The 11,936-nt window shown below is 40.9% G+C and overlaps 1 protein-coding gene across 2 annotated transcripts; it reads right to left on the reverse strand.

Moving 5' to 3' along the window:
- Window positions 1-978: 978 nt before the first annotated feature.
- mgrn1b (mahogunin, ring finger 1b) lies at window positions 979-8,123 on the reverse strand. 2 transcript variants are annotated; one of them, XM_085404336.1, is made up of 17 exons: window positions 7,765-8,123; window positions 6,968-7,086; window positions 6,754-6,842; window positions 6,508-6,654; window positions 5,787-5,904; window positions 5,597-5,663; window positions 4,958-5,001; window positions 4,796-4,843; window positions 4,329-4,397; window positions 4,090-4,249; window positions 3,876-3,985; window positions 3,528-3,742; window positions 3,035-3,146; window positions 2,911-2,956; window positions 2,724-2,828; window positions 2,315-2,360; window positions 979-2,060 (listed from the first exon to the last, which is right to left on the reverse strand). In XM_085404336.1, exons 1-16 carry the CDS (start codon window positions 7,850-7,852, stop codon window positions 2,320-2,322), a joined length of 1,578 nt encoding a protein of 525 aa, XP_085260462.1. In that variant the 5' UTR covers window positions 7,853-8,123; the 3' UTR covers window positions 979-2,060; window positions 2,315-2,319. The 2 variants fall into 2 exon arrangements, with proteins under 2 accessions (XP_085260462.1, XP_085260461.1); XM_085404335.1 differs by lacking the exon at window positions 2,315-2,360.
- Window positions 8,124-11,936: the final 3,813 nt, after the last annotated feature.

The following is an 11,936-nucleotide window of genomic DNA, read 5'->3' on the forward strand; positions in this document are numbered from 1 at the left end:
ACACAGATTTGTATGTTTTTATCAATTTCAGGACCAACATCTTCATCTGAAGCTTGACAGATTTAATTGATATTGAGTGATGACTGCAAACATCATTTTACATCTCTTATGTTCTTCATCCACTACTAAACGTGTGTGCTTTTCTTCACGATGCTTGTAATTACCTTGTAAAACTCTGAATCCTTAAACTTCTGGGCTAATTTCCTACATCTACACAGTAGCAAATGTCACTGTTTTACTGTCAAAAACTTGTACATTTGTCAGCATTAAACTGTAATCTGTGAGCTCTACAGCATAATATTGTCTTAATAGAATTGTGTTCTTGAGATGATCAGCAAACAACTTGCAGTTGAAGTAATGACTCTTTCTTTATTGTTATACACATGCTGCTATACACACACGGGAAGAGACAGGTATTGATTTTACAGAGAGCCAAATACCACTTAGTGTGGAGTTATCCTGGATACCAGGTCAACAGTGGTCAGAACGGGAAGGCACAGTGTCAAGTTGAAATGGCACAGAAAAGGAGGGAGTAAAGACAAAATAAGCACGTTACCAAAAGTAAAAAAAAAAAAAAGCATTCAAAGGAGTCAGAGGTTTAAGCATCTACAAATTCACATGCAAATGCGAGCCCAATTATTAAGATGCATTTGCCTTTGCATCTATTGCATTGGATGCCTTCCTTTCAAAAACACAATTGTTACGAGGAGAACCCACTTGAACCTAAACACTAATATTGAATGCATAATCAACACATGGCAATAACATAGTAAATGAACAGTTCAATTGAATATTGCTCAATAACAACATACGTTTTTCCAGTAGCATGAAGTTTGCGATACGAAAAAAAGGCTCTGTACATCAGCATAAAAAAAATCCTGTCTACGGGCTGAAACTGTTGTATACTGTGGCATTTTTAAGAACACTAATGTCCATTGCAACAAGCAGGCAACCACATTAATTCAAGGCACATAGATCTATATGCAGTGTGCTACACGTACACAACCAAGGTAAGTACAGTCGCTGCAGCCACACAAACACGTGACCCCTTTTTTTGCAGCTACATCACAGAAGCAGACACTGGCATTGCCACGGAAAAAAAGGGACTGTAGAAAGTTGCCACATATACCACGAGCACCCTTACTGTGCCACACTAAGTCAGCAAACATGTAGGTGCAGCATCTATGCTTGTAGCAGGCTTTAGCTATCTTTGAGTTCAGCTGTTAGGATGTAAATCTGTAGCTCTTTTTGATTATCAAAGTCTTAAATATTGTGCATGTTAACTGAATGTAGTTCCTTTATTTATATTTTTTTATATATTATATAATATATATATAAAAAAATGTACAATTTTAAAGGCAACTACACAGGACTCTAGTTGTAATACATAGATATATAGTTTGAAATGATAAAACCATGTGTTGATGTTTTAGACAGCAGACAGCTTAAGACATATGTCATTATATACTTTTGTTGTGAGGAATGAATTATAACTGATTTTGTTGGGAGAGCAAAATCACCTCAAATGGCCACACGGATACACAAGTAATACAAATTCTTTAGAATTTAGTGTCAAAAACTTTGATACAGCGTTAATTTAAAGTAAGTGCGCTTAAAAGCACCACCATGACAGGTAGTGAAATTTCTCTGGAATAAACAGTACTAAACAACAACTCGACGACTGAAGACCATTCGAGAGTTAATAAAAAGCTGGGGGGAGTTGATCTTTTTTTTTTAAACTTCAGTCATAGAACAAGCCATCACAAACATCTTTGCGACCGTCCAATTTCTTTTGTTTTGTCAAGAGATGCTGATGGAATAAACAGAGTCCTGCCTCACTCTTGTTAACTTCCTTTCGGGGCTGTTGTCAGCTCTGATCACGCAAGCAGAAGACTGAGCTGTGGGGGTGAAAGGAATGAAAGAGCTGGATGATCTCTGAAGCAAAGATGGGAGGAGTTAGTGGATGAGATGTTCATCTTCCATATGAAGGCTGCTCGTGGGACACAGGAGAGGCTGGCTGGAGCAGTTTGTGCTCTGACTTTTCAGGCTTTCTGATGACCCTGGGGTTGGAAAAAGGGGAAACAATCAATAGATAAGAAACATAGTTAAAAGTGAAGTTTCCTTTCAGACTTTCAGTAGGAGAACAAACTGTTCTACACCAGTTTGGCCTTGCAGGCATTTAATTGTTGATCATAACAGAACATATCACTGCTGGGGGGAGGTTTCTAGCTGTGAATGATAGCAGTGAATGTTACCATTATCATCAGTAGAGCTCATACACAGAGAAGCAGAGCAGACAGGAAAGCCTACATACCACAGTTATTCCTCCATACCAATAGAGCAGGAATCAGGACCTAGAGCTGGCCAAAGTGAGATGGTAAAAAGAGACAAGATGGCAGGGAACAGAAGAGGGGGGGTAGGTAACACACAGAAGCACCAGAGCACACACGTTAGAGGCAAAGCACACAGAATTGCAGCCTTAAAGTCCAGGGTTAAAGAAGAAAGACACTGAGCTAAAGTACCAGAGGGAATATTTAACTTCCAGTCAACAGTGACAAGTCTTCACTTTGTGAAGACCTGATTTGCTCTAAGCTTTCATCGGAAAGTACAGGTCCAAAGTTTAAGAAATGACACATCTTTCATTTTTATCACTTCTTCCTTAATTAAAAGGATCCTTGTAAGGGCTTTTTTTTGTTCTTCGTCCCAGATGGAAAATCTCTTACCTGGCAAAGACAGATCACCTGGTGGGTCACTCTCTGTTTTGGTCAAGCTACTGTGTTCACTGATGCAGTCCTGCAGAATGTCTCCTCCAGAATGCATCCTGTCCTCTGGATACCAACAAAGTCCAGAATGTCATCACTGTCACTCAAACACATGACTGTTCACTGAGAACCAAAGGAGAAAACTCACCTTCATCTGGAGACAGGGATTCTGCCACGTCCTCAGTCGCTGTGGCCTGGAAGAATAAAGGAAGGTAGGTTTTTGTCTGTACTGGTGTCAGAGCTTAATGTCAGTTAGTGAAGAAGAAGCTTACATCTGTGGGGGCGGGGCTACTGGACAGAAGAGTGTGTGGCTGAGCATCAGACATCTCCGACAGCTTCTCTTCATCCTCCTCCTGGATTGGAGACGATGGAGACCTCAGGGTGCTGGAGGGGAACAATGCAGAAAAATAAGAAATACTTAACTATACTATTAGAAGTGGTAATTTAATTATTCACGGTGACATTCATGCACAGAATTTGACTTTGACAAAAATATTCTAGCCCTTAGATAAGCCCTTGGGCCTTCAGCCTCTAACAGGCCCATTTTACATGATTATGTCAGTTCTAAATTTTCCTCTAAAAAAGAAAATTTGCTGGAGGCATAAAGATTAACTAAAAACACAGCTCTTTACAGGAAATGGATAAAGGGGTAAATCTGATTACTGGCAGAGTCTCATGGGAAATGATGTTTGACACCATTACATGCTATCCAATTTCCTACCTAAACCAGATTACTTGCAGTAAAGATTTTATGTCTTAGATTACCTGTCAGGTGACTTGCTGACTTTGCCTTTCTGCAGACTTCCATCGCTTAAATGCTCTGGAGAGCTTAACTGTCTGTTGTCCCCTCCCAGACCCCCAGAGAAATTGATGTCGTCATAGAGGGGGGCTGATGGGATGGCAGGAGACACCGAGCGCAAACCATTCAGGGCCTCTAACAGTGAGATGGGCTCGAAGCCAGGAGGAACTGAGTCTGTGCCCTGCAAAAAGTCAGTGAAAGAGAAAAGTGGATTTATTGTTGATCTTAATATTATAATAAAGATTTCAAAAAATTTTTTTTACAGTTAATGCAGTTAGGTAAGATGCACAGCTGGTTAAAAACGTATATCTTACTGAGTGCTCATCGTGGTCCATAGTCTGAGCCAGAACTGGACTAAAGGACACGGGAGAAAGAGCTCCAGGCTTTTTCCTTACAGCTCTGATCTGAAGCAAGGCTCTGAAGGCTGGAAAGCAGATACATTCATTAATGAATTCATTGATTGAATCTAAACCTGCTCATATAGCATGACACAACTTTTTTTTTTTTTAAGAAAGTAACACTTCTTACGCAGCCTGCAGATGGGGCAGTTGTTGGCCTGGTACCGCAGAGTGTCCGCACAGGAGTTGCAGAGACAAAGGTGTCTGCAGGGCAGGATAAGCGTGTCTCGCAGGTCAGACAAACAGACGACGCACTCGTTGCTGTTGTCACTGTTCTCATCATCAGATGGCTAAAGAAGAACAAAAAGGCTTACAAATCAATCACAGCCAACTTTTTCCAACATCGTGATTCTTCTCAGCAATTCCAACCTTAGTTTCTTGGTTGTTTTTGTTCTCGATTCCATAAATCTCCTGCAAGAGGTAGCTTACACGGTCCACCTGAGAAAAAAGTAAAAAATGAAATTCAACATTTAGATTTTATAAAAAAAATATCCACATATTCTTAAAAGTTTGAAAGAAAACCCATTCACTACAAATGACTGTAAATCTGTTATGTATACTTAATAACATTAAAGTAGTGCTTGTCGCTCAAATGTAGAATAAATAAATACATTCAGAGTCTAAAGCGCAGGTTTACAATCAAGTCTATTTTAGAGATTGGCACACATCTGCTCACATGCTTTCACAGGCTGAAACATCCACCTTTCACCTGCTCTTTGATAGAAACATGCCACACATGGGCTGGATAAATAACTAACGGCTCAAATATGACTTTACTCTAAACTTCAATAACTTATAATAAAACAAGACTGAAATAAAAACCTTTATAAACTTACAATTTGCTTCTGCTTCAGAGGTTTCACTGAGAAACTCCCATCAACATGCTGGGAAGGGGGGGGGGGGGGGGGGGGGGGGACAAGACATGTTTTAGCTCATATAAATAGTAAACATGCTCTCTACATGTTAAAATTATTTATTGTTTTTTAACATATACATACTCTTTCAAATGCTGCCAAAAGCACATGGGCATGTCCAAGACAATCTTGAAAAAAACAAAACATCAAGATTATTGAGGTAACAATTAAACTGTGATCGTAGTCCATTACTTTCAAATGTTAAAAAGGAGCCCACTGAGAGACGATTTCCAGCTTTTTAATTTTATTTTTTTGACTCCACTATAGTAGCTTTGCATGACTCAGAGTTCAAAATTATTCTATTTATCTTAAACAAGGCAGTTTAGCTTTTCTTTCTTGAAGGTCACCCTCCCTTCTAACCTTCCTCTGATTGGCTGCTCATCCCAAAAAGAAAGTTCATGGGGGTGGCTCTCCTGTTTTCACAAGAGAAAAACTGTTTGCCTGAGATGACTATATAAGGGAGATCTGCTTCCTCTGATATCATATAGAAGCAGAGAAAGGAGTCAGAAACCAAACACTTAGAGCACCTAAATGCCTAAACTTTTGGCTCACAAGAATTACCTGTACATAAACTGACCAAATTATCTAAAACTTTGGCCATGTTTGCTGTAAACATCTACAACTGTAGCATATATTAAAGACAAAATGTAAGAAAAAGTTCAACAGTCCCCTTTTTAACAGAGTCAATATTGGTATTAGTCCTGTGCAGCTCCAGCGACTTACCGTCCCCTTCATCAACCACAGCTTGGATCACCATGGGAAACACTCCTCGGTCGAGGTCGAAATTCAGCTTTAAAGGAGACAGTTACACATAAATAGAAGACATATATCAAATCAAACGTGGTGATGCAATGCTTTTTTATGTGCTAAATTAAACTGATTACAAAATGCATTAACTACTGCAAATGCTTACATCTTCTTCTTTCCATTCGCTGAAATCTATTTTAAAAGACGGCATGGAGAACTGCTGGCTCACCCCCCGCTTGTAATGCACAGTTTCAGAGGCCATCGACGGATCCTTTGGGCTGTACCTACATGTAGAAGACAGCAAAACTATCAAAGTTGACTTTGGAAATGACAGAAAAGGGAAGAAATATTCCAGTACAACCTGGAAACTTTTTGCTGCTGCACTTATACAGACATCAGCAATGAAGACTCAATGTGAACTAACACTTATATGTATTAAGAAATTCAGTACACTTTTTAAATAAAATCAAACTAAAGAAAATAGAAAACCAAGCACAACAGCAGCAGCCGCCGTCATTTTATGGATCATCTTGTTTGTTTCATAAGACGGCAACTTCAGACTATCACTTTCGTCTTTGTCTGAGTCTTATCTGGTATCCATGGTGACTGGTGGTTGCTAAGGACCCATTGCATCTATTCTAGACTTTGTGCTCTGGAGCTCAATCTCACACCCATAAAACAGCATTTAAATGTTTCTTGTTGTTACTGCTTCACATTAACATGAAGACGCTGTGTCAGAGCAGTATCAGTCTGTGTGAATGGTACAACTGATCCGCAGATGCATTTGCCCCATCTTTGTTTACTTCACACACGGCATGGATTTTTATTTAATAAGTAAAAAACCAGATGATGATTTGATTGTATTAATTGTAAGATTAAATCCTTACACTGCCATGCCATTGGAGAACTCCTCAAATGCCTGGCAGTAGAGGGTGATAGCCACTCGAGCATCAGCATCAAAAGTGAACTCCACACCATACTGGACCTTTGGTTTCCCGCCGTCCTCCGCCAGTGTGTCAGAGTCATCTTTATACCTACAATCCAGACATTTGACAAGGCTTAGGCCAATGTGACTGGCTTCATTAAAACTGTTATGGTGATGTTTCATTGTGATAGTGCCTTTATATCACTACCTGACCAAACGCAAAGAATCCTTCCTGATGTTCACCAGACTCCTCAGGGTTTTCACAGGCTCATGGGGTGCAGGTGTTACATATGGAAACTAGTGAAATAGAAGGATTTGAAATTATTGAAATAGTTCTACTGACCATTTTATTGATAAGAAATGTCAAACTGCTGTTGAAAATACAGTGCTAAACAGCAGGTTAAATAAACAACAGTTTTCACCTGCACTGGCCTATTTCCAAGAAAATTCAGGTCCATGTTTTCCCCAAAAAGGTATCCCTCTGGATGTGGCGTGTCAAATTTTTCTCCTCCCATGAAAAAGTGGCTGGCAAAATAATTCCCTGAAGGTGAGATATTTTAAAAGAAAAAGCGATGAACAGATTGGATGCACTCATGTTTAATAGTGCAGTCATTTCGGAAAAAGCAGCACAGCAACCTTGAAGCTTTAATTTTGATTCTTTTCAGCTATTTGTCAAATTTAAAATACTTCCATTATTCAGTTAATGCTAAGAAAACTAGTTTGGCAAGCAATAAAATGGTGGCTAAACTAATTTATATACTCATCTTCACATTGTTTTTACAATGTGAAAAGATCTATATGCTATCAAACTGTTTAAAGGTTATTGCTTTAAAGGGTGAGAAACATTTGATGACATAGAGGGTCACTACGTCAACATCTATGATTCCCCAGTTCTTAAAAGTCCATCTACTCATGATCATCCTGATGAACATCAAGACTGTCTGTCTGTAATAGCCTAATAAACAGCCATCGTGCTTTATCCTCGGTGGCAGCAATGTCCGACACACCGAAAATACTGTAAATCTGACAAAAATGTTTTATTAAGTTACCGTCTATTGGTAAAAAAAAAAAAAAAAAATCGCAATCACATATGTTTACAATCATTATTTGTCTGCGCGGCTGACGGTCATTAGCAGAAAGCGCATTTAGACCGCACTAGTTAGGAAGATGGGGGTTTATGACGAATATGATTTCATCGGAGACATTGACGATCATTTACCAGATTTCGGTGGAAATCGGTAAGCCGAGTTGGCTTGAATATCGATGTCTTCAACACCAGCGATTCTACGACTCAGGATGGACCCCATCTCTGCTTTCTCTGTTGGGTCGCTCGATATTAGCTCCAGTTAGCTAGCAGCGAACGATGCGTCGGCAGTTCCAACTTCCTCTGCCTTCAGTCTAGACTAACACCAAAACGATAATAACACCAAACACAAATACACGCTTTATTTATTCTAACATTTTACTCGCTCTGTTTGTTGGTGGCTACGCGGCGAAAAGGAAAACAAATCGAAACGAGCTGTTGTTTTGCCAGAGGAGAGCTAACAAAGCAGGGAGATACGCTGATTGGCTGTCGCCGAGCGTTCCGGAGCGTTCGCTCTGTGTGTAGGGACTGCCCGGAGGTCCACACGGAGCTAATTTAGTAACGAAGGGAAGGTGTCAGAGCACGGGCGTCAGCTCCAATCCAGCAAATTCAACGCTGTATGAACTACGTGTAGGAAATGTTTGACCTAGGGTTAGGGTGCTTCCCAGAGGGTCATACTGATTTCTATAAAGTTAGAAAGCAGCAACAAACTGCATTGCATGGTTACAGATTACATAAAAAAGTCTATCAAAGTAGTTGCACTTAAATTAGTCTACAGCTTGCCAGTTGACTGATATGTAGCACTTCCTAGGTCACTGATGAAGGGAATTTTCAATACAGAATCACTGAAGAAATCTTGAGATTCCTTAGCATAGTTATGATTTTTTGTGGGGTTGGTTCGTTTATCTTTTATAAAAATTTTGGTCGCCCTTTACCAGTCCCAGGCCTCTAGCTCCTTGTATAATTTTCCCATGTGTGCTTTAGAAAAAAATTATAAACGATGACAAGGCATAATGCTGCTCACTGATTGTCACCACTCTTGTCAGCTTAAAAATCTCTCCCATCAAAAGTGTTTTATTTAACTTTTTCTTTATAACATGGCAGCACAGTGTGTTGTTGGGGGCTTTTTGTCCCCTGGCAGGGTCTCCAAAGTGATCCTGGGTGAGGGACCAAAGAGGGATTCAAAAACCCCTATAAGCAGAAGATCAAGGGAACTGTTCCTGCCTGGGATAGGGTTACTGGTTACCCTCTCGGGACCCTGGAGTCAGGCCCAGCGAGGGGCAAACGTCTGGTGGTTGGGCCTCCATTGCTAAAACTGCTGCACTGAAGCTGCAGGGAAACAGGGAACCATCAGGCTGAAGAAGGAGTCTTATTGGGCTTTGTTAGCCTGTGGGACTTCAGAGGCAGCTGATAGGTACCGACAGGCCAAGAGGAACACAGCTCGAGCAGTGGTTGAAGTAAAAACTCGAGTGTGGAAGGAGTTCGGAGAGGCCATGGAAAAACACTTTTGGACTGCCTTGAAGAGATTCTGGCAAACCATCAGGCGACTCAGAAGGGGAAGTGGTACTTTACCTACATTGTGTATACCTGTGGAGGTTCTCAGTGCTCCACGTCATCGTAGTCAAAGGAGCTTGGAAAGAAAAGCGTCTGGACTTCTTTAAGTTTCTTGTGAACCCTAAAGAAGTCCAGACGCTGCTGACTTTGAAGGAAGACATTGTCGGGCTTTGGAAGGAATACTTTGAGGACCACCTTAATCCCACTGACACATCTTCTGTAAAGGTAGCAGCATATGGGGACAAGGGAGACAACTTGTCTATCTCCGGGGGTTACGCCACTGAGGCAGTTAAATAACTTCTTAGTGGCAGGGCTCCCGGGGTGGATGAGGTTAGGCCTGGGTTCCTGAAGGCTCTAGCTGTTGTTGAGCTGTCTTGGTCGGCACACCTCTACAATGTTGTGTGGAGATCAGGGGTTGTAACTCCTGATTACCAGACCTGGGTGGTGGTTCCTATCTTCAAGAAAGGGGACCGGAGGGTGTGTTCCAACTATAGGAGGATCACACTCCTCAGCCTCCCCAAGAAAGTCTTGCCAGGGTGCTCGAAAGGAGAGCCCATCCGTTAGTCAAACCTCAGATACAGGAGGAACAATGCAGTTTTTGTCCCGGTCGCAGAACACTGAACCAGCTTCACCCTCTTTAGGATACTTGAGAGGGCATGGGAGATTGCCCAACCAGTCTACATGGGTTTCCCTCGAAGTGTCTTATGGGAGGTGTTCCGGAGTATGGGGTGTCAGGCCATTCGATCATTATTCAACCGTTGCATGAGCTTTTGTCTGCATACTGTTTCTGGTGGGTGTTGGAGTCCACCAGGGCTGCCCTTTATCACACATTCTGTTCATAATTTGGTCCTCAGCTGGAAAAAGGATGGAGTCACCACTCTAGGTCAGGGACAACTTCCTGCCCCAAGCTGAAAGATTTAGGTATATTTAGGTTTATTGTAGGGTCTACCTTACAATTCAAAAGCGCCTTGAGGCGACTGTTGTTGTGATTTGGCGTTATATAAATAAAATTGAATTGAACTGAACTGAGTGGTGGTGCACTGGAAAGGCTTGAGGAGGTGGCCGGGGAGAGGGAGGTCTGGCATTCTCCGATTAGGCTGCTGCCCCCATAAGTGGAAGAAAATGGATGGATAGATAGATGGAATTTGCAAGTTAAATGGACTGGTTCATATATAGTAATTTCCTATTCAGAGCTTTATATAATATCACCTGTTGCCCTGTGACAACTGGGATAGGCTCCACCTTCAGTGCAACCCTGATTTATATAAGAAAAAGAGAATACATTGACTTTATCTTTAAACACACTCTCTCTTCTCCTCATATTTTTCACCACTGTCAGAGCAACTTTAATTTTCCTTGATATTTCCACTTGCTTCATCTTCTACCACATCTTGTTGTAACTATCTGATACACAGACAGACCTCTACAAGAATGTAGCATAGTACAGAAATGATACAAGCTGGTTCAGTTCTCAACCTTTTTGGTGCTAAAGGACATCAGAGGTCATAAAAGATCAAAGCACAGCAGAATAATAGTGAATAGTAGGGCTGGGCCATATCATACCTTTCACGGTAATACCGATATAATGTTAGGCAACGATAAATATCGCGATACAATATGGGTAAAACGCGCATGTGCAGTGCCTTTGTTTTCATACGCACATGGCAGAAAAAGCATAATGACCGAGAATGAGAAGGGCGTTGAATGAAACAGATGAACCAGAATTGGTTTGTTAAAATGGTGCAACTTCAGTGGTGTGGAACTGGTTTGGCTTTTGTCCGTCAGATACACACCAAAGCACAATTTTTGCTAGAGCATGCTAGCGGGCCGTTGTTATTACCGTGGTTTTGGGAAAATAAGTTGCTCTTTAAATCCTTTGATTTTCTGAAAAAATTGACACTGCCCCTTATAATTCTTATGTATGAATTCTGGTTGTGCTTACTGACCTCGAAACGATTTTGTGTGGTACACTGGTGCTCAAAAAAAAAAAAAAAAGTTTTAGTACGACTTTGCTAAGCTACAAACCCGCACCGCTTGATGGATTGTTAGAGCATTATGGCTATCGTAGTCAGGAACCTCGCGGAGTGATATCCGGTTGTTCAGTGATGACGCGACGAATCCTACTTCCGGGTCTAAAGTAGTCTGCGTTTAATATGGCTTTTGTGTTGTTAACATGTTTAATGTTATGTATTTTCTTCTATTTGATCTCAAAAAGCTCCTAAAACAGTCGGTGATCCCTGTTGACCTCCCTCGGCTTTTATTACCACTAATCATTTATTTAAGCTCAGTTTTTAAAACCTTAGGATCTAACTACAGCCCAGCCCATGCAGCAGTATATGAATGACTAACCTCGTATTGTGGATGGATTATCTCAGTTGTTCTCCTGGCTGAAGTTTGGTCCTTTTACAGCATCCTGCCATGCGATTACATTTGTTCCTGACCACCGACAACACTCACGGTAACTTTTATCGAGTGGAAAAAAAGTTAGCTTGTTTATATTATGCTAACATAGCTGTGTCGCTAGCGGTCACGTAGCACATCATTATATACCAGCTAGCCAAACTTCAGTAACCCTGCAAACGTCACTGCTGTTTAGTTTTCTGTCTTCATTTATGCTGGAAGTGATAACAGAGCTGTACGTTTTAATTTGTTTCCAAAACCCCGCAGTCAGGACATGCTATATTGTATTTAGATAGAAGCTAGCGAGCTAACTTCCTGCTAACTTCTAACTCCGTTAAATGTCATAAATTCCG

Source organism: Rhamphochromis longiceps, linkage group LG4, assembly GCF_057381845.1.
Source record: "Rhamphochromis longiceps isolate RC_006_pf linkage group LG4, R_longiceps_female_GT1.1, whole genome shotgun sequence".
In the NCBI taxonomy this organism is placed as follows: Eukaryota; Metazoa; Chordata; class Actinopteri; order Cichliformes; family Cichlidae; genus Rhamphochromis; species Rhamphochromis longiceps.

Coding starts and splice junctions, on each gene's coding strand:
- mgrn1b (XM_085404335.1), bottom strand. CDS start 7,852: ATGGGGTCCATCCTGAGTCGTAGAATCGCTGGTGTTGAAGACATCGAT. Junction 4,398..4,795: donor CTCTGAAGCAGAAGCAAATT/GTAAGTTTATAA, acceptor CTTTTTTCTCAG/GTGGACCGTGTAAGCTACCT. Junction 3,147..3,527: donor GTCAGCAAGTCACCTGACAG/GTAATCTAAGAC, acceptor GTTCCCCTCCAG/CACCCTGAGGTCTCCATCGT.